This window comes from Talpa occidentalis, unplaced genomic scaffold, assembly GCF_014898055.3.
Source record: "Talpa occidentalis isolate TD23 unplaced genomic scaffold, MPIMG_talOcc4v2.1 talOcc4.10, whole genome shotgun sequence".
Taxonomy (NCBI): Eukaryota; Metazoa; Chordata; class Mammalia; order Eulipotyphla; family Talpidae; genus Talpa; species Talpa occidentalis.
In genome coordinates, this window is record NW_023600993.1 from 101,982,844 (window position 1) to 102,005,942 (window position 23,099).

Sequence of the window (23,099 nt, forward strand, 5' to 3'; positions counted from 1 at the left end):
TCATTTTCTTTACATCTTTTTGTAGTTTCCAAATACTTTAATATGAATATGGATTTGTGTTAAAGTCTTGGGAAAAGCCAAGATCTTTTCCTTTGGGAACAAGTATATAGAACCATTGTTTGTCCTGCTCACGGGAGTAACTCAACAGTCCAGGTGACGGGAAGAGGCACTTTGCTGTTAGAATGTTAGTTTGCAGCCTCCCTGGTGGCACAGGGGTTAAGTCTCAGCACTATGAAGCTGTCTGCAGCTACTGTGGCAGGAGTTCGATCCCCGGACAGGGAGCTACCCACATGGCACAGCAGACCTCTCCTGTCTCCCTGCTGATCCCCTCAGCAGTGGATTTCTGTGGATCCACCTGTTCTGCTCCCTGCTCTGTCTTATCCCGCCCCACACCTCTGGCCAATCCCCCAGCTCTTGCATGCAAAAATAAATAAATCTTTTTCTTTTAAAAAAAAGAATGTTAGTTTGCTTCTGGATTGTCGATCTTCACATGCTTTCATCGTGGCTCATCAGACAAAACAGTTACACGCACCTCCACTACATGCATGTTTTGTTTATATTATAAACAGGTATGATTTTACTGACCCAAATTTGAAATAAAAGAGGGGTCAACATAAACCTAAGTTAAATAGAAATCTTTCCTCCCATGCCCCACTTTGGGGGTCACTGACCTACGTATAAAGTAAGTGTAAATTAGCTGGATTGAACCATTCCCTCCAATGCCAGGATTTTCACAGATGAAGAAACGGAGGGCATGAGCTACACAACGAGTGGCCTGGCCTGACCGCACATCTGGATTTCTGACATCTGGCAAGTGCTCCTAACATCCTTCCACAAAGCACGCTGCCCCTCCAATGGGCATCTGCAAATGACAAGAATCTGACTCCTTGATGCAAGAATCTGACTCCTTGATAACCCCGAGGCTGAGTCCCTTGATACTAACAGGAGTCGTTTATTGAGCAGATTTTAAGTTTGAATCAGGAGATCAAGGACCAAAGTAATTACTTTAGTAATACTTGATCCTAGAATGATCCTAGACAGTGCACAACATTGCTTAATGCCAGGATTTAGAGTAACCTGTGCAATTTATGGAGAGCGAGAGCAGGAATGCTGGGCTCAGAAGGTTCTGCATTGCCCTGTTTCAAGTGGTCTGAGGCAGGTGGTGCTGTTTACCTCCGAATCGTAATTAAGTTAGAGACAAGTGTCCTCTACCTAGTGGTTTCCTTCTTTTTTTTTCAGAAAACAGAAATCTCTTGCCAGATTTAGCAAGTAACTAAGAGACTACAGGATGCTCTGTTACATTTGAATTTCAGGTCAATAAAGAATAATTGTTTTGCACAAGTGTATCCCAGCTATTGTTTGGGACATACTGATATCGACTAAAACAATCACTTGCTGTTTATCTGAAACTTGGACAGAACTGGGCGCCAGCAATTTGTCTGGCAGCCTCTCCAGGAAATTCTAACGTGCTAGAGTAGGAGACTGCCCAGCACAGGCCTTACCTGCTGCCCTGGTAAGTGTCAGTCTTGTGTTCACCTTTGGGTGTGCAAGGGCGGGAGGAGTGAGCAAGGTGTGACTATTGCAGCAAGAGCTGAACACAGTGACTGTAGCAAAGCTCATGACCCCCAATGCCAGGTGCTAGTGTTTTAGCTGCCCTGCAGAGGCGGGGGTTGGGGGGCGGGTGAAGGTTAGGGGTTCTCCCAGGAAACCTGGGTGGGGAGGGCTGCATGTGTGGGCATCTAAAAAAAACATACCAGAACATGTGTGTGAGCTGTGAGCATGTTGTCACAGCCCATGTTGGGGGAGATGTGCAAAAAGTGTGATTCTGATTAAACCAAGAGAATCCAGCTGCAGCACTGGAACGTAAACAGCCTTCTCGTAACCATAACCATAAACTTATTCACGGATGAACTCCAAGTTTCTGCACTTTCTTAAATGAAGAAAATTCTTTTTATAGAAAGGAAAATTGGGACATAGAGAAATGAATCTTGGTGTTAACCCAAATCTGTAACCATTGGATTTTTTTCCAGCAAAACAAGAAAATAATAATTCAAGTTTTATCCCTGAATCTGTGTGGATGTTTCCCTTCCTGTCTTAGGTTACAGTGAAGTCGTGGATGAGTATCACCCTTCCTGTATTCATGCGAGTAGGTTCATTGATAAATCAGGCTGGTTTTAATGGTGCCATGTTTCTATCTCCTTGAACGACAGAATAATCAGAGGAAACAATTGTCCTAGGCACAGTGGTAAAAGCCAAGGAGCCCCTTCGAGCTCCTCTAAATAGGGGAATTAGGAACCTTTGGAAACTGTTCCCTTATTTTTACGTAAAAAGAGACTGAATGCAGCTCAGGGCGTAATGGGAAGGCTTGTGCTGCATTGCAGTATCAACCCTTCGCCCAAATGCAGCTCAGGGGCAGGACTTGAGGCTAATCATTTGGGGAAGCTCTAGGGATTATTGAATTTAAGAATCCACTTGTGAACAGGAACTGAGTCTGGGGATTTGAAACTTTGCAGCGCATGACATGAATGTCATAATGAAATGCAGACCTGAGGGGGAAAGTCATATACTTTTTAAACTCCCAAGCCCCTGTCACAGACGGTCCATGGGGGAATTCAGCTGATTCCTTTGTACGAGATTGAAGACTTACTTCATTAGCAGTTAGCACCTGTCTCCCACAAACAGCAGGATGGAGATTTTATTTCCTCTCCCCATTGTAATATCTATCACTCCGCCCCTCTCTCTCTTTACAGAACAAAACAAGCCTGTGCAGAATTAAAGCGTGGCTTCATAACGTACTTTGTTTATGCAAACACAGATTCAGTCGTGAGAACTTTCTACGGAGCTGTCATTTACATACACAGTTCTGGGACTTTAATTTCCAGCTGGAAGGGATTTTAATAATTTCATTCAATGTAGTGGAGAGTGGTTGATATTTCAAACAAATTTCCATGAATACCGACCCAGTTCAGGGGTGCTTTTAATTCATGGCTCCAAACATTGGTATCTTCTTGGGGTGAAATCCCCACACTGAATCTCTGTGTTCTTCCTTCCCTGGGACATGGCTAGAGCTTGCTCTGTCCCCATTCACGGTTTGTTCTGCTCTTATGTGGGTTTAGTATAAACGTAGTTAACGCTGGGCATGGGTTAAGGCAAAAAATTGTCATTTGGAGGTTAGAACAGTATTTCCCAAAGTGTAGGAAGCAAACCATTGATGTCATCAAGGATGATTTTAGCTCGGGAGGAGATTCGAGATACTAAATAACATTCCGCTAGTGAAGTAGTGAATCCTTTCCCAGCTCTCATTTAATCCATCTAAGAACTTTGGAGGGAAAATCTCCACCTGGAGCTGATCTGTCTTTAATTGCTGACCAATTGCCTTTTAAAAAAGCTATAAAGTGCAGTAGATAAGGGGATTAGCACAAATGAGGTAACCAGAATGTGATACCTTCTTTTATCAGCCATAGGAAAGGTTGGCTTCCTTTAGGAAACATGATTTTGGCTTCCCATGCATGATGGCATACAGGTTTATTTTAAAGGCAACTTTACTCAGGAAATGAACCTATTTCATTATAAAAATATCAAATAAATACTCTAGCAGACAAAAATGATGACGGCAGCAGGCATACCTCTGACCTTTGGGAAACACGGGGTTAGAAGAACAATTTCAGAACCCTGGTCCGCACTGGGAAGAAAATGGGGTGATGTTTGTATTTATGGAGACTTAAGAAAGTCACTGTCGTTTGATTCACACAACCTTCCCCTGAACGACCCGCACCACCCAAGGCTCTGTCTTCATAGAAGCCGAGCTGGGGGATCCCCAGCTGATGTGGGTGGAGACCAGGGTTCTTTTCACTGCCAGTTTAACAAGATACAGACCTTATGCCTAAAGAATTTCCTAAAGGCGAGTCCTAGCCTGGGGCTGTCCAGGTGCTTTTTCTTGGTGCCTTTAGCGTGGATCTCAGACATCTTCTGCCCGACCTGGCCATCACAGACAATTTCTGCTTTGGATGCCTTTTGGCCAATAGCAGTCACAGCTTAGAACTTTGACTTTAAACAAAATCCATTTTTTCTGTTGTTTTTCAGTGCATTAAGACCCTTACACAATTAAGCTCTGGTGTATCACCCCCCAACCTCAAGTGATCTTACAAATGTTTACTTTCGTAAACCCTCAAAGACACTTTGGTACAGTGCCTACGTAGGCAGTGCATTCCGCACACACATCGGTCTACCACAAGGCACTCTGTAAATGAGCTGGGTGAACACAACTCCATCTTCTGTCCTCAGTGAGAGGACGTTTAAGCTCTAACTACACAACAGAGGAAAAAATGTTCCAAATCAGAAAGAAGACACAGTCCTACTTGATAGTTTCAAGTATCTAAATGTTTTTACCCCATGAGAAAGAATAAAATACCTGAAAACAAATGATTAATTTTTGTATTCTGGTCTCAGTGCAAATACTGCCATTGAATGGCTTCCATCCTCAAGCTGATCTCCTTTTATTTCATGTCAGAAATTTCGGGGAGGCACTGTGGCCCACAACAATTTTTACTGACTTCTAGATGGGCAGACTTCCAGGGAAAAGAAGTTTCTAGTGTGAGTTAGTCCATGAAGCCAAAGGGCACATGCATGTGTGTGAGTGGATGAGAGTGTGTGTGGATGAGTGTGTAATGTGTGTGTGTGGGGGGGGGGTTAGGGGGCCCTCAGAACTGAAATAGGCCAACTACAATCATTCAGAATTATTGACTCAAGTTACAAACAGCAAAGGATTTTGCGGGGGTACATAGTGTGCTAAAAACCCCAGGACCAAATGTGAAGACAGACAAGTGGTGTAGATTTTTCCAAAGCATGAGTCAAAGAGCTTCAGTAGAAAACATGTAAAAAAGGCAAAGTATGAGAGGCAGTTTGTAGAAGGAGGTTTGTGTGGGGTGCGGGGATTGTCTGGGAGGAGGTCTGTGTATGTGTTTGGGGGTGTGGGAGGATTGTTTGGGACAGCCCAGCTCCACTGGTATGACCCATACTCTGAGCAGGACAGTGAAACTTTACCACCTAGCTAGGTTGAATTGGGACCTTATTCTGGGTTGGGCAAAGCCTGGGTGCCAGAGCTGCTGAAGATGGTGTAACTGGTCTCTGGGAAAGTCAGACGACACCCCCACCCCCTTTGTAGAGCCTATTGTGCTGACTCAGCAACTTCAAACAATCAAGACATAGGCCCAAAAGGGAAACAACCATTCATTGAACTTGACCTTAGCTGCCCTGGAGCAAATGAATTATTTTATAGGAAAGCATTTGTAAATGACCAAGATCTACCCTTTGTTTTTTCTCCCCAATGGAAGAAGAATATTCCAGAGGAACCAATCAATATAAAGGTAATCTTTTTCAATCTCCCTTGCGGTAATTATGGAAATCGGGATACAGACATTTGAATAGAGTTCTGGGACCTCTGGGCATTGTCATATCTGCAGTCACTGCTGGGACTGGGGAGATAGAATTTTCCTTATCCCAGTTTTATAGATGTCGAGATTTGGGTTCAGACAGGTTAGGAGCACTTGGCTATGGAATGGCAGGGTTGGGGTGTCTGCAGGTTCTCCTAAGACTAATTCTAAGATTCCCTCCTACGTTGGCCTCTCCAAATACGAACAGCAGATGTATTGGGCTGGCCAAAGCCTTGATTTGGCACTTGCAGTGATTGAAAGAAAAACACGAGACACTTATTTGTCACTAAGTTAGACTTTCCCCATGATTCCCGTGAAATCTGAACCATGTGTTTTCTAGAGATAATCAGTTCTGTCAAGTGGGAAGGGAAAACCTCTCTAGGAAGCAGTTGTTCCAAACAAAAGTTACTTTAAGAGGAACCAGCTGAGTTTCTAGGATGACAGTGAAACACTTTGGCTGTCTCGGGCATCCCAAGTCCTTCGCCCTTCCCCTCTGGCAAGGGTCCAGTAGTGACCATCTCAATTCACCAAACAATTCCCTTTCTCGTGGACATAGAATTTTTTCAAATTCCATACAAAACCCAAACCACACTTTTAAAAAAAACCAAAACTATAACAGCTAAGGTCCACTTTAAATTGAGTCTCACTTCTCTCTCATTTCCAGTGAATAATTTTTACCATCTTCTCTAAGTCTCTCTACACACAACTAAAAAGACTAAGATGATATATAATTATTAGCATTCTGTTCTTACTCTATATAAGAAATTGATTATTGTGACATGAAAGTTAGCTTCGATTGGCAAGTATATCAAGCTTCCCACTAAAATATCATTAAAATAGCATTAACATAAATGAAACATTTTAAGGACAATCTAACAGCACTATTAAAATGATAAATATATACACTAAATATATACCCTATTAAATATATACATTATTATATATTATTGTATATACATAAATATATACACTATTAAAATGATAAATATATAGGAGTATATAGATAGATGTACACACAAATAAAATTAAAAAAAATCAGCAACAAAGAAGCAGAAACAAATCCAAATCCAACTCTACATACAAACCCAACATAAACATAGTTTAAACCACCTACCGGGTCTTCCAGATCTTTTTTTGCTTCAGCTTTATTAGGCGAGACCTGAAAAGTTTGAGAAAAAACAGTTAGAAATCATAGCTCTTGTGGATGATTTTATGTCATAGGTACATGGAATTTTTAGAGTGACTCAGTTTACTATACAGGTAAAGAATGTAATGACACATCCTGAGTTCAGTAGAAATCCTCAGACTAGGTATGCAGGAGTTTAAATCAATATTTTATAATGAAATGCATCCGGGTTTATACATCCACAGAGAACCTGACCACATTCAAAACTGTCTCCCAGAAAACCACAGCCTTTCCATCATTTCTGCCTGACCCAAGCAAGCACACAGACCTTTGGTGTCTGCGTTTGTGGTTGTGCTGTTGACTTTTGCTGTTTTACCTTTTGAAGTCGGTCTTGGTTTTTGGAACCAGCCCAAACACATCTAGAGCTGTCTGAATGATGCCTTCATTCATTCAGCCCTTTATGAGGGTCTGCTTTGAGCCAGACTGTGGACTCTGCCCGGCAGAGTTAGCATGAGTCAGCCAGGCGAGACACAGCCCCTGCCTCCAATTAAAATGGCAGATTGAGATGTAACAAGATAGAAAGTGAGTTCCCTTTTATTTGCTGTTGGAGTGGCCAAGCGGGTCAACAGCTTAGGGGAGCCATTGATCAGTCATTTCATGACCTATGGCCATCAGACATGCGTGGCGGTAGGGACCCACATGACAAAGCTCGTGTCCCAATTTGGGCGCCTCTCCTTAGCGGGTTCTCAACCCCAGGCTCCCTCATGGGGAATCCCATGTAATACAATTTCCTTATGGAGCCCACCTTGTCATGTTCTCCAGTGTTCCAGCTGCAGGATGTCAGCACCACAGCACTCAATACTCATTCTTTGGAGAATTAATACAACTATTGAGCAATACAATGGAGGGCAAAGGAAGGCAACGACTTACCAGCGTTTTAAAGAAGCTCATGATGGGATTATTCTCTGTTATGTTTGTTATCTGGGGATCCTCCTTTACAGCCTCCAATTCTTCTGGGTCCCCAGGAAGAGAGTCACTCAAAGCGGCGATTTCCTGTCCTCCTCTGCCCTCGCTGTCAACTATGTCCTAGGATCAGAACAGAGTTTTCACAGTTGTACTTGTTGAATGTAACTCTCCAAGTAATGTTTTTGCTTCGCTCTCTTTCTCTCTTTCTTTATTTACCCCCTAATTCCAGCCATACTTCTTCTGCCCACGGGTGCATAGAACAATCAGGAGCTTATGAGAGTCACTCTTCCCCTACCCCCCCCTTCTAACATACTCAGCATTCGCTGTTGGTTGGAGGGACATTGTTGGTGTCAGAGGGTAACAAGCAGCAGCGCACGTTGCATTCCAGACAAAAACCCTTTCTCCCAATTGTGCAAAGAGACTATATACGATGCGCACATTTTCCATCTCTGTGGTCTCCTAGTCTAATGTCTTGTTCATGATCTCCAGAGACACCTCTCACGAGTTTTCCACAACCGCCATTGTGGATGTCCCCATAGTGAATGCTAGTATCTTAAAAAAGTATTCAAGGTGTTAAGTCTCAGCACTATGAAGCTACCGGCAGCCACTGCAGCATGAGTTTGATCCCCGGCTGACCCACAGGGCATAGCAGACCTCTCCTGCCTCGCCTGCTGCTCCCCTCAGCAGTGTATTTCAGTAGATCCACCTGTTCTTATTGCCACTCTGTCTCTGGTGAATCCTCTCACCCCCTGCACCTCTGGCCTACACCCCAGTGCTTGTATGCAGAAATAAATAAATCTTAAAAAAATAATAAGTACTCAAGTTTTTTTCAAGTAAGATGGAATCTGGGAGTATACTGGATGGGCTGGATGCATTCTGAATCAGTCCTGCTTTATCTCCACTCCCAAGAGCCGGGCCAAACCACGGTTATCCCTCTGCCCTGTCTGGAGCACTGCATTGTGAATCCCTGATTTTATGCTTCCTCTTCTGAGGCTGGCAGTTTCTGGAAACCCAGTGTAAACAGATATGGATTGACTCCCCCAACCAGAATAATGTTTTAATTCAGTTGCATGACTATGTTTTCAGCACTGCATGTACACAGTGCTGGCTCTTTTTTAAGCTAATATAATTCTGAACAAGGCCACCAATTTTCATATATCATCATTCATTATAGAATAATACACAATGGGACTCCCTGGTGGCGCAAGGGGTTAAGACGCAACCTATGAAACTGTCCGCAGTTACTGCAGCATGAGTTCCATATCCAGCCAGGGAGCTACCCACATGGCTCAGCAGACCTCTCCTGTCTCCCTGCTGCTCCCCTCAGCAGTATACTTCGGTCAATCTGCCTGTTCTGTTCCCCACTCTGGTGAGTCCTCTCACCCCCCACACCTCTGGCTTGTACCCTAGTTCTTATATGCATAATTAAATAAATCTTAAAAAAAAGAATAATACGCAATGGCAAATATGATGCATGTATAACATGCAAACTACTCAACTCATCATTTAATCCTAACAACTTTGGAGAACAGTATTACAACAAAATTTTTCAGACATGAAATGAAGCTCAGAGAGGTCAGAACACTTGTCTGAGGACACACAGGGGACATGAGAGGGACATGTCTGGGAATTCTAACCAGGATGGCCAGAATGAACATCTTCAGTGCTAGAAATCCTTAGGCCTGAACACCAGGGTAGATATAAGCCCATCTCAGTCTCTTCAGGTGACTATAACCAAACAGACTGGGTGGCTTGGACACAACGGAATTTATTCCTCAGTCCTGAAGGCTGGGAAATCCAAGATTAAGGTGTGGGCACATTTGGTATCTGGTGAGCACCCCCTCCTGGTTCACAGGCGGCCATCTTCTCACTCTAACCTCAAGTGATGGAAGGAGCCAATGATCTTTCCAGCATCTTTTCTTTATTGCATTACTTTGGAGTAATGTTGGTTTACAACACTGCCCAAGATTCAGAGGTTCAACTCCATACCACTGCAGAATGTTTCACGCCACCACATCCACATCCAGTACCCAAGCTCCCAAAGACCTCAGCTCAGTCCACTGGGCCACCTCCTGGCTCTGGGCTTTCTTCTTTAAGTGCTCTAATCACATTCCTGAGGGCAGCACCCTCGTGACCTCCTAAAGGGTCCACCTGTCAACACCATTACACTGGGGTCGGTTTCAACATATTAATTTTGGAGGGGACACAAACATCCTATCTGTGACAAGCAGTAGCACTTGATGTCACAGAGATGAAATCCAGGTTCTGGAAAGCCAAGGTCTTCATGAGGAGTGAATATACTTACACAGTGTCCCCCACTTCTCAGAAGTTTCACAGTTGGCAAGTGGAACCTTTACCTACTTTTGCCCGTCCAGCATTCCTTTCTCCGGTGATGACAGAATTCTGCTTATCCCTGGCGACTGCTGCTCTTCCACTCCATCCCTGTAAAGTTTCTGGCCCCTTTTCTTGTACTGACCCGTAGGTCACACTACTGTAATGCCAGTGACCTTCTTGCTATTTTTTGAACAGGGTCTGCGGGTCTTTGCACCTGATTCCTGCCTGCTGAGCACTCTACCTACTCCCTTCCAGTCTTTCTTCAAATGTCACAGTTTTATTGAGGTCCTTCCTTATCACCCTATTTTATTTAATTGCCATAACTCTCACCCCACCCAATGCATCCTATGGCCCCTAATGGCCTCATTTTTCATTTGCTGGCATATTTCACTTCTAACATCACAGGTTCTTAAGCAGGGATAATCTCCTCTCTCCCCCAGAACAAGTGATACTGACTGGGGACATATTTTGGTTGCCACAAATAGATGATAAAACTTGGGATTCGGCTAAACATCTGTAGGGTAAAGAAAATATCAGGCTTTTCTGCCCTTCCGCCACCAGGATAGATGATGGATCCTTGTCCTGAGTGCATGCCTGATGGCGGGCACCTGGAAGGGTAGATGGGATTCAGCTGAGCTAAGACTGTGCTTTTTAAGGGTGGAGTCACAGGGACGCCAGGAGCAGCAGTAGAAGCCGAAGCCGAAAGAGAAGCCGAGAAGCAGCAGAACGAACGCTAGAGAGCCCAGATAGAGTGAAGACTTGCTGGGGGCTGGGAGGCCTGCCAGCCTCCCAGTCCCCCAGCCAGCACCCCTGCCTGCCACGTACCCGCTGAACCCCAATAAAAAACCTGCAAAACCACTGAGGACTCTGACTCCTCCTTTACCCGGTCTGCATGGGATCAGAAAGCCTGCACTGTGGCCTGTCCTGCCTTTACAACATCCTACAACGCACAGGACAGAGAATTCCCCGCCCCAAATATCAGGAGTGCCCGGAGAAACCCTGCAGCGCATAAAAAATGTAACTGATTCATTCTGCTTTTGTTTCTCTCCCCTGACTAGAATACAAAGCAGAGAAGGGAGGAATGTTTGTTTTACCCTTGTGTTTTCCAGCACCTGGAATATCTTACCTAACAAAAGCTCCATAATTATCAGTGAATGAACGGCTGATCCTAGAGAGTCCATCATCAATTTGCACTTATTGCATCTTCAGACACCTTCCCTCCCCCTCCTTTCTGCAGGCTGTTTACAGGCATGTCAGCCTGCTCCAACTTGTCCTTGCAGTTCCACAATGGGGCTTTCCTCTTTTTATGAATTTTTTTGTTTCTTTTGCAGTGTGTAGTGCTGTCTTTAAACTTTTTTTCCTGCATCATCCACGCTGCGGTTCATTTTCCCCAGCCTATTTTTCACCTTAAACATTGCAGTTTTCACCGTTAGAAGCCTGAGTTTGAAATACATCTTCTCTGTCTCTACTTAACTTTTCAAACATATGGAAGCCATTTAGACGCGTTCCTTTCATGTGCTTTCTGCCGGTGCTGCTATCTGGGTCAGGTTCAGGCTTGTTTCTCTGAGTTGAATTTTCTGAGTTATCTCTTCCTGCTTCTTGTCCCCCTGGTAATTTTGTTCACCTCCCAGCTCTGCTTCTTACAAACCAAGGACCTGAGCAGGGCCGTAGCCTCATCCTCATGTGGGATGAGTAATAATTCCTACTGCATAATTTTGTTGTCCATTTTCATGAGAAATAATGCCTGTCAGTTGCTTAGCACACTGCCCAACATGGAGCTGACTGGGGGAAGGCTTGAGGGTAAAGCAGTGCTTGCTTTCGCCCATGGGGCCGACATTACTGAAGGATAAGGGTGGTAGAAGAATTTCAAAGAAAAGAAAATTTTGTAGAAAAGGATGAGGTGGAGACATGGCCAGGAGTGTTTGGAGGTGCTTATTCAGTTCAGCTGAGGTAGAGGGGTGTGTAAGGCACCCTAAGTATAAAGCCAAAGGAGATTAAAAAGATCTCAATGAGATATGGAAACAACACAAGTGTCTACAGATGAATGCACAGAGAAAAATGTCATGAGAGAGAAGGAAATTCTCTCCCATTATTAGATGAATAAATTCTGTGGAGCTAAGGAAGCCATGGTGACTACAGTAAACAATATTATACTGTATCCTTGGAAGTTTCTAAGACAGTAAACCTTAAATGCCCTCTCCACGAAAAAGAAATGGTAATTATGTGAGCTGACAGAGGTGAGCTGTTAGCTAACCCTACTGTGGCCCTCGTTTCACAATATGTATGTGCATCAAATCATCATGTTATGGACCTTAAACTTACACAATATGTCAATTATATATCAATAAAACTGGGAAATGCAATAGCAATTTTACAATTACATAAAAAATGAAAATTAAAATCATGTACGGTATATGCTGAAAACCACACAATGCTAGTGGAAGGAATAAGGAAGATATAAAATGGAGAGACAGACAATTGTTGATCAGTAAAAATTAAGTTGGGTAACTAGGGACGATGCAGGTTACAACACGGACTGTATGTGAATTGATTGCTAATGTTGAAGAAGGAAATTTGGCAAACGTGCAGAATATACAAATACACAGATGTACTTATTCTAGTGTCGCAATGGCAAATGTTTGCAAAAACTGTTGAACGTCATTAATTAGGGTTGTGGTAAATATGGTATAGCCATTCAATGGAATAATATGCAACTCTTACAAACGAGGAAGCTATACAGATAGTAGTGTAAAGAGGAATAGAAAGAAAGCAGTGTTCTCTGGATAGATATAAAAAGCTTTAACTGGAAGCAAAAAAACATGGAATAGAGCAGAGTATATTCCCTTTTGTGTAAAAAGGAGGAGTTAGAATTTATACTTGTATTTGCTTGGATCTACTCCCCAAAACCCTAGAAGGATACAAACAGTGATGTTGGGGGTGGCATTGGTAGACAATGATATCATTTTATAATGTCTTATTTTGAGCCAGGTGAATGTATTACCTATCAAAAATTAAAAAAATGTGCACAACTAATTCCAAATTTTGTATAAAATCTAGAGGGACAAATTAAACACAGTGGGAAGAGACTGCCCCAAGTCAGCAGTCTGTTATCCGTGCCTTAAACATGGGTTATTTGTACTATGCTCTTTGCCCTTAACTACAAACATGTCTTTGCTATTCTCATCAGGCCTCCAGATCATTCTGATCAAATAGAAATTTTAGACAGAAGCACAAACGTTCTCCAGGAAATACTTGGAAATGTCTTTCAAGTAAACAGATGTTCAAGGTGTAAGCTTTGTTTTTTTATCTGCTGGGAAGACGCGCTTAGACATTTTCCCTTTCTGTTGGCTTCAAAGGGCCAACAGGCAGGAACACTAGTAAAATGATCACAATTTGTCATGATGAAAAATAATGCCGCCTTGTTATAATTTGATTGTCTGTAATAAAACCCATGTGGGACTCCTGGCATCTTCCTTCTGCTATGAGTTGTCAACAGGATGCCAGCCTCCTTTAACCCAGATCACCAAAGTCAAACTGAATATGTAGGTTAAGGCAGGACAACCAAGACCCAGGAGCCTTGTCTGGATCCAGCCAAAGAGAAGGAGGTCGGCTCATCTTCCCCCACTGATAGACATCACCGGTTTCACCTGGAAGCTCTGTACCAAGAATCAGTGCCTGACACAGTTCACGCAGGAAAACTTGTCTGACAAACATTGAGCGGTACAGAAACTCATTACTCCTCTGCTTTCCATCTGTTAGAAATTTGAGCCAAGTGCTGCCTAGGATGAAAAGGAGAGCTGTTTCCCCTCCCACTTGGATGCCCCAGCAGCTCAGAGGGCATGGTTTGCCAGGCAACAGCGGTCTCCAGACAGCCATTAAGTCTTTACTTTTCTTCTTTCGAGAGCACAGTCACCTGCATGGAGCGATGGTCAGATTTAGAAAGAAAAATGGGGTTTTGTTAACTTTTGAAGATAGGATTTAGCCTCCAATTTGCCTAAGGGAAAAAAAAAAATGCTAAACAAGCAGGAAGGAAACCTCAGACTCCAGTCCACCAAAAACGTTTTGTGGAATTTCAAAATTTTCTAAGCCGACTGGTATTTTTTTTTTTTACTTCGTTTTCTAAAAAAGCCAGTGTTTTTTCTAAACAAGGAATAATCACGCAAGCTCTGGATGTGTGGTTTGGGAATTACTGTAAGTGAACACAACCTCTAAGGGAAGCTGTTGCCAGCAGCCCACTGGCTGCAGCCTCAGAGCGCGCTCTGGTGGAGCAATCAGGAAATTGCCTGGATTGCAGTATTTTCTTCTACTTAGCTTGGCAATAAATATGCTGTTCTTTTCCTTTTATAAAATTGAGGAGATAGAAGACAAAGAATAAAAATGTAAAATGCACCCATGATCGCATTACTGAAAAACAACTACTAACATATTGTGCATTTTCATTGCACACCCTCTGGGAGGAGCATCGACACCTGTGGAAGGCAGCCTTTTACACAGTTTAGAAACCTGCTCTCCGACTGTCAGTCATGTTTACCATCCTAGTAGAGGGTGTTCTCTGCCAGCATGAAATCCTTCCTATTGGATCATTCCCAACTTTTCTCTTACAGACGATGCTGACTTTTTTTATTTTAATGCTGGCTTTTAAAAAGCAGTTTGAATAAAAGCTTGCTCATTTTTTCAGTTAATTCCTAGATGCCAAATTGCTCATTCAAAAGCATGTGTATTTTATGACTTTCACCTGTGTCCTGCTCGGGTACCACGGGGGAACCAAGCTTCCTAGCCATCCAGGCCGTTGATTAAAAGTGACCAGACTTCAGAGGCAATCAAAAACATGAAAATGGATACATGAAACCAAGATCTTTTATCGGCCTCTGACGTGTCTCCAAGAAGGGTAATTTAAACAGCATGACACAGATCTAAAGCACTCCACCTATCGGCCTTCCTGCCTTTTTGGGGGAAGAGAGAAGCACCTTGGTCCACTTAAGCTGCATATACTAATTGAATCAAGCTAGGACGGACTAATAACCCAGCCTGATGCTCTTCATTGTCAACCGTAAGATCCCCTGCTTCCATACTCCACAGTTATAACTTCAGGATATTAAAAACACATCTCACATCTTGGCAGAAATCTAACACAGGGTCTTTACACGGTCGAGTCTTTTCCATCCACCGTGTTGGCTGATGCAGACATGTATATTTATAAGATTAAATAAACCAGCTGTTTGGTATAGCCATAGGTGGAGGGTAGAAGGAAATCTATCAAAGAAAGCAATTCACGCTTGCTTCTTATAAATAAGGGCTTCCCATTTTCTCTCTCAGCAACTCCTCCACTGGAAGGGAAGTGAATTTGTCAACTTGATTTCCAATGGCAAGTGAAATGTGGCTAAAGAATTAAGCAATAAAAGGTTCTTTTCGTGCTTCTTTTTTTTTTTTTGGCAGCAGTCATTTCTTTGGGGATATTTCTAAGGACACACGAGTTGGCATGCTCTTAAATAAAGCCTGTGTGTGTGTATGATAGAAAAAGGAAAAGCATATTTGCTGTGGGCAAAGAGTGGTGGGGCATGATTCCCAGTTTAAACCAAATAGGAGAAAAGGGATTTGTGGAAGAGTCCTCCAACCCGTACAAGCTCCAGACTGATAATGGCATTTCACATTTATTAGAGGAAAATATCCAACAATTAAAAAAAACTGACTCAAAACACAAAGCTAATAACCCATAGCCTAGAACATGTTTGCCATCTGTTTAACAAACACGTCCCAATAGTGAGAACACTGCTTTGAATGCTGCCAAAATTAGGCTGCAGACTTCCTAAGAATTGTTTGTTCTTGTGCAGAAAAAGAAAAAAAAGTCACCTTTTCCCTGAATGTTTAGCTTAGACCCAACTCCCTCCAGATTCTACCTCTTCCCCAGTGTTAAATATCAGTCTCCTCTCCAGTCTATACTTGCTAAGACTCTACTTCATCCGCAGTAAGCACTCAAATGTTTGTTGAGTGAATACATGAAAATGGCTGAAATTACATGAAATCTACCTGACTGTAGACTTCCTGGATGGATTGGCAGTTTATTAGCCACAGGGTCAACTAAGTAGTTGCAAATTGTGGTAAATGCTACAAGTAAAACGGCAGGCACTGGAAACCTCTCACTCTGCTACAGAAGATAGCAATGTACGTGTGATCACGATGGACAGGTCATGGGGCGACATATTGGGGACCCAGCAGGAGGGGTGGGGCCTTAGTGGCCAGAGAGAGAGTGTCCCATGCCCAGGGGCATTCACGACTCACATCCCATCTGGAATAGGAGGCAGAACATCCCATGTTTCAGAAATGTCCAAAATGGGGAAAGACATTGAAATCTCATAGCTTTAGAATACTGTCAATCTGAAAATGTTACTAATTAATGAAAATGTTATTTAAAACACCATTAGGACAAATAAAACCTCTGCTGGTTTGCCGCATCCCACCAGAGGTCATTTTTCAACTCAGTCTACATGCCTAGCTCAGCGGTTCCTGGAACAGCTGCTTGGGAGATGTGTCAGCCGAGCCGGCTGATAGCTACATGGATGATTAAGTCTGAGAAGCACTCAGTTAAACACAGTGAAGCTGGCGAGCTTGCTGCGAGGTCCAGGAGCCGTTAGCAGGCTGGTGTCCGTGAGTCCTGAGGAGTGAGTACAAAGCAAGAGGTATTTTCCACAAGTATTTGGTGGAGGAACCTTATTTCTACATCTGGCTTATTGGATTGATGTTCCACAAAACACTGGTTTGGGAAGCACCAAGTTTAGACATTTTAAAGCTGGAAGATGTTCTAGAATGTTCTAAGAGTTTCCTTTTTTGCACTTAGAGGCGTAGTGGCTAAGTGTGGCTACTCTAGCTCCCCCACTTTCTGGCCTCATGAGCTTAGTAATCACTTCTCTTGAGCTGGTAAACACACCATACACTCGAGCTGTGATTATAAGCTTGGAAAGAGTGACTCAGACTGGGTAACCCAAAAAGGAAAGATAACCCCAAACTCACTCTGTGGCTGAATGAATGGGGTGGGGTGGGAGGTAGGAGCAAAGTGGGGAGGGCCCCATGGTAGAGGATGCTGGGTGACTTGGTGGAGGGCCTGGGGTGGAAACAGACATCTGAAGAGGTGTGAACCTGTGCCCCTAAGTCACAGGCAGTGTTGTGAACCGTTATTGCAATAAAAATTTTTTTTTTAAAAATTATTTTGCAAACTCATTGTCAAAAACAATTTGCTTCATATTTCAACAATGTTAAGACGATGGCATGTGGTTAATGACTTCATAAAATACCAGATAGTGATACTAATATATGATTCTGCATAGTGCAAGTCATGCATACTCTTTGAAATCACTTTCTCTTTAAAGTCATGTCAAGCAGGGGTGACAATGACATTCAGCTGTATTCTAGCATTCTCTGGAAAGTCAGAGCATTGTGCCATCTTTATTCCTCACAGGTGCATCTAACACACATCACCACCTGCCGACAGGTGCCAGGCTCTGGGCACACCACGTACAGTCACATCCCTCAAGCAGTCACATCCCTCAAGGTCACTGTCTCCACATATCAAAGGGTGATGAAGGTAGAATAGATTCTTTCAAACTTCACACTGCGACTATTCACAGGATGGGAAAATAATTTGGTGAGTCAACACCACCCTCAGTCAACATCAAACAAAACAGGAGGAGAAGGAAAAAATACTAGTGTGTGTCACAATCTGTAGGTCGTGTTATGTCAAGATGTACAATCTATTTTTATAGGTCACAGTCAAAGTTAGAAAGCTAAGATCATGAGTAGATTCAAATAAATGACCATGGGGGAGACCATAAATGGTCTCTGCCAGCTTCATTCTCTTGATGATTTCCCGATATACAGTTGGGAAGAGAGATGGACCTGGTTTCTATCTGTGGCAAATCATCTTTCTTGGCAGAGCCTGCGATCTACTGCACAATCTCACCTGCTTTGACACAGATGTGGGACTTGTTTTAGCCACCAGCTAGAGCTTAGGAAACTCCTCTTTGGCTTGATGGGACATTATGATGATATACTTGGAATTACGGTCGCCATCTTAAAACCATGAGAGGCCAAGCCTGTGATCCAAACCACAGCATGGAGGATGCTGGAGAAGACAGACAGAAGCATCCTGTGGGTGTGACAATGTTGAACCAACCAAATGCCCCTGACTTTTGGATTCTCACAATGCATGAAAAATAGTACATTCTCCTCTATAAGTCACTACTGGGAGCTTATTGTTGTTTTTTTCTCGTAGCCAAAGACACTCTACATGATGTTCCACTCAAACTCCACCATATTGGAAGACCATTAGACCTATTTCACAATTTGGAAGTATATTGTTTTATTTGCTTCCCTGCTTTGGATTATCTATATCATCTTTTATCCTTACAATAGCTCCTCAGCCTGACAGTAAGTTCCTCTTGTATGAAAACACAAAGTTTTGAAATCACCAAGTATAACAGGGTTTGGCAATTGATGGGTCAGATTGTGGTTCTTGGCTAATTTAGCTGTGTGGCTTTGGGCAAGAAACTTAACCTCTCTGAGCCCCAGTTTCCTCATCTGCTGAGTAATAATAAAAGTATCCACCTGGCGGTGTTGTTATAGGAATCAAAGCAAATAAGGTATGCTGAAACAGTAGGAATGATATGCTACACAGTAGGAATGACACACCACTACCAGTAGGAAGGATGAGCAATTAAAAATGGGATAATTATCATTTTTGTCTCTACCAGTTGGCTCATTAGCAGTAGACTCTGAACTCATAACCAGGGCACTCAGTCTCCCAACACCTCTGCTGTGCATACATTTCTTATTGGATGTTTCTTAGTACTAAATTCAAATGATTCCTAAAGATTATAAGGTGATAGTCGAGAACGTTGCTCACTCACAAACATGCATCATTTGAGATGACTTTTCCCTCTGTCCTGGCAAAATCTTTTGGGAGGTTAATTCTCTCGACATGTTGAAATGGTATGGTCTTGTGGACATCAGGCAAGCAAAACAAAGTAGAAAAATCCAGTTTATAACTCATTTGGCTGCCTGACATTGGAAGGAGTAGGTGGTTCTTATTTTAAATTTTAACTTGAGATGAAGTTGGTACTTCCAATTTGCATATACTAACATATTCCACTGGCGCTTTCTCACATTAATATTATTCTGTTTTGTCTAGTTATGACCATATTGCACAAGTTTCAAAATATTGGTTAAAAACACAGCATTGAGCAGTAATGTGCTTTGGAAATAGACAATTCTTTTCCAGCTGTGTAACTTGAAGTGATCTGGTGTCTCTGAAGCTTGAATTCCGGATTTGTAAAATGGTAAAAAATGTAGAGTTTGCTTGTGAATTTTGGTGTTTCATGAGATGATTCTTTCAGAGTGATTTTGTTGTCAAATTTGACCTAGAAAATAGCATGCTAAAATGCGTAAGGGGATTCATGTCCTAGAACCACCCAGGAGGGGGGCATCCGATCAGCTTCATGGAACTTGGCACTTGATAGGGAAGTAAATGTCTGATAAACAGAGAGAGAGAGAGACAGGCAGATGAAAATGCTTGGAAGCAGATGGTGGCTGAAGAGTTTAAGGGAATAATGCAAAATGAGTTGGAAAAATAGCCAGAGACCCTTACCTGGCAAATCAAGAAATGGGGGCTTGTGGACATAGGCATTTAAAATCTATCTCCACAATCATTTTACAAATCCTGCACCATTTTGACCCAAGTTAGGACCTAAGTCTTTCCTTAGACAGCTTTCAAATTAGATTCAATTGTGCCATCTTTGGGAGTTTTGGTGGAGGGCTACGGAAGGGAAGGGTAAAAAGAGTAAAATGTGGCATAATAAGGAAGGAGACCATGATACCAATAATAGTTAAATTTCCTTTGTTTCAAAACACACTACCTCGTGATAGATACTTTCTGTGGCTTGTCTTATTTAATTTTCATAAGTGGGGATAATATGAAAATGTGCTTGATACGAAAATAAACTATCCCCACTTTACAGATGAGGAAACTGAGGCTCAGCAAAGTCCCCCAACATCACACAGTCAGCAACAGAGAGAGAACTGAAACCAAGGCTACTTGACCGCAGTGCTTGTGTTTTCATTCCCTAGATTAAACCATGCAGAACAAGGCCCTGGAGACCCAGTCCTTTCATTCCAGTTCTACCCTAAACATGGTGGGCAGAGGTGCCATTCACTGAGGGGATGGCGGCTGTTGTGTGGTGCTGTCAGGTGTGAAGGACGAGCTCAGTGTCGAGCTCAGTGACTCACGTGGAGATGGAGAAATCCCAGCTGACTTAAGGAAGAGGCAGCTGGATATGTAGGTCTGGATTTTTGGGGGAGAAGCCTACAGGTATCAAATTGGGACTTGTTAGCAGATGGCTCTATTTAACCCTTGGGGTGGGGGGGAGCATTCCAAGGAAGTAAGTGCAGCTGGAGAAGATGGCCCAGGGCTGGAGTCTGGGGAGCTCCCATGTGCAGACAGGGGCAACAGGAGGTCAGGACAGAGACCAGTGCAGGATGAGGGAAGGGTGGGCGCTGAGTTGGGGTCACCTGCAGGTCTGGCAGGATAAGAACTGAGATGCCCCTTGCTGGCAGCTGCAGTGAGAGGTTGGGGAGGACAGGAGCAGGTTTTATAGAGGATGAAAACCTGAAAGGAGTGAGTTCAAGAGTGAAGGGGAGAAGAGGAAGTTAAGAATTTTTCTTATTATCTGTCACCTGAATGAATTTGAGGTGCACTGTGCTTTGCAATGACAACCTTCCCTAAAAAATGATTCTTAGTAGGGATTCCCCGGTGGCCTAGGGGATAAGTCTCAGTACTGTCACCACTGTGGCCTGAGTTCAATCCCTGGCCAGGAGGCTGACCCACATGGCGCAGCAGACCTCTCCTGTCTCCCCGCTGCTCCCCTCAGCAGTGGATTTCAGTAGATCCGCCTGTTGTGCTCCCCACTCTGTCTCTGGTGAATCCTCTCACCCTGACATCTCTGTCCTGCACCCCAGTTCTTGTATGCATAAATGAAAAAATAAATAAATGTTTCTTAGTAGCTTGCATGGCCTTGGAAGAACTGGGGCCAGGCATGATTTAGCTTTTAAATGCTTTGCACAGAGTGGGTGGTTTTAAATAATAATTGCAGAATTTAATTAACTTGTAGAAGAAAAAGAAATCTCGCAAATGAAATCTCACAAATCTGTTCTGGGCAACACTTGAAGCACCTCCACCAACCCCCAACATGAAGACACTTCTGGAGGCACCGACTGACCACAGAAATCTAGTGTTTTTTTTTTTTTTTTTTTTTTTAACTGATAACGGTCAAGCTTTCATTATTTGACCAATTTTTTGGCAATGAATCTCTTAAATGCATATCTTATAGCTCTGATTCAGTTGTTGGGGGCAGAGAAAAATAAAAAATATCTCATCCCTGCCAACACTTTGGTTTGTGTGAATCACAGCTCAGTGGAACCTTTCAGGCGTATAATTTATCTTTTCTTTGGCCTATGTAGTAAATGCTTCATTTGTTCATGAATTCTGGCCTTGTTTTAATTATGCTATGCTCTGAATGTAGTTTTATAAGGCACAAAAATAAGATTGTCGTTCTGAAAACACAGGAGATTTGTGTGTTTCCCCTCAGAATGAAATGGGGGCATCTTCTCCCAATTCACAGCCCTTGGGTTTGTGGTTGGAATTCCAATCCAGTAAGGAGAAGGCAGCCTCCCTGGGGGACAGACTCCTGTGAGGGGGCGGGGGTGGGAAGGAAGAGGGGGGACAGCTGACATGGCTGAGCCCAGGGCATAATTTACCCTAAGACTCTCAATCAATACATTGACCTCCATTTATGCACAACGCAGTGTTCCCACCAAGAAAAGCATGGATTGAGAAGTTGGATTTGTGTTCCTTTCGGGGGGCTGGATTCTCTCAATACACATATAGAACCACTGATGTGACCCCCAAATACAGACTGTCAGCCAGGGATCAGATGAGAAACTCACAATCAGAAGGCTGTTTTTGTTGAGAAAAAGACTTTGCAGATATGTATATTTGCATATCTACGCGTTCACTGGCTGAAGGAGAAATGAATGGCTATTCATAAATTTTCTGGGGTTTGTGTGTCCAGTGCAGAATGAAGACGCCATATTTCAAATTCCATTGCTACTACCAACCCCAGCTGGAAAATCGTGGTACAACAAAAATAGATGTAGATTTTGGGGATGAATCCAAGGACTCGAACTCACTCATACAGAAAGGAAGACAAGTTGCCACGTTGGGGTCTTCTAAGAGGTTTCTATAGCTTTACACCACCACCCACCAGTGGACTCTATCAGACACCTGTGTGGCCCCGGACAAGCCTCCCCTCTGATTCCAACCTAATTTTGGAATCATGCCACACCAGTGGGGGCGCTGACCTTCAGGTTTTTGATAAAGGACGCTGAGTGGAGAAAGCACAGATCTAGATTGTCTCATCAATTTTCTCAGACTAGGAGAGGATTGAGGTGCTGGGGTGCCAGGTTAGCTACATCCAGGAATGGCGATCAGATGGCTGAGTCACCAGACACCTCTCCTCAGTGGCGACATAGTAGTCCTTCCTTCTCTTCCTATAAGTAACTCAGTCTCTTCCTACCTCAGGCAATGGATGGGTTCTGCTAGCCCACGTAAAAGAGACACATGCCTATTCAAAAAATCACCATCTCAGAATGGCCTTAGGAGTCCAGAAGCAATGGTGAGGGTGAACAAGAGTCTCCCCACTTGGAGTAAAATAGCAAAGAGCTTCTCAAATATTCATGCATATTGATGCTTATTTTACAGTCCTAAGACAAGGAACTATGCAGCTCTCGGGTTATACACTTGGTGGAATGTCCCAAGGGCAGGTGAGGCTAATTCTCCTGGTGTCTAGGCATCCTTGCCACGCTGGGTCTTCCCCAGGGGAGCATTTGGCAACTTGCATAATCCTATGGGGATTTGTTCCTCTGCTCTTGCTGGACAGTGTACCCCCAAAGGACCAAACAGTGTCCTGGTAATCCCTGGAGTCTTTCTTCACCTGTGGCTGGCCATGTCACCTCAGTAACACGTGGTGCATCTGAAGATTCACTGTGAATTATACAGGAAGCTATTCAATTGGTCCTCAACTGTGCATTTGGGAAGTGGGCATTTGAAAGGCAATTTTTGAGACATTTGAAAGAAAATTTGAAAATCAGCTCATAGATTCAGAACTCACAAAATGAGCAAAAGTACTGATAGCAGG

The 23,099-nt window shown here is 43.2% G+C and overlaps 1 protein-coding gene across 4 annotated transcripts in view; it reads right to left on the reverse strand.

Annotated features, from left to right (window-relative positions):
- Positions 1–23,099, reverse strand: part of BCAS1 (brain enriched myelin associated protein 1) — a 68,984-nt gene that overhangs the window by 28,478 nt on the left and 17,407 nt on the right. For 3 of the 4 annotated variants that reach the window (XM_054698344.1, XM_054698339.1, XM_037500624.2), the window contains exons 5-6: positions 7,489–7,644; positions 6,547–6,591 (exon numbers count right to left, since the gene is read on the reverse strand). In XM_054698344.1, the coding sequence (XP_054554319.1) occupies positions 6,547–6,591; positions 7,489–7,644 (201 nt within the window). Of the gene's footprint in view, positions 1–3,876; positions 4,012–6,546; positions 6,592–7,488; positions 7,645–23,099 lie in introns of all 4 variants that reach the window. The other variant, XM_037500632.2, reaches the window with a different exon arrangement.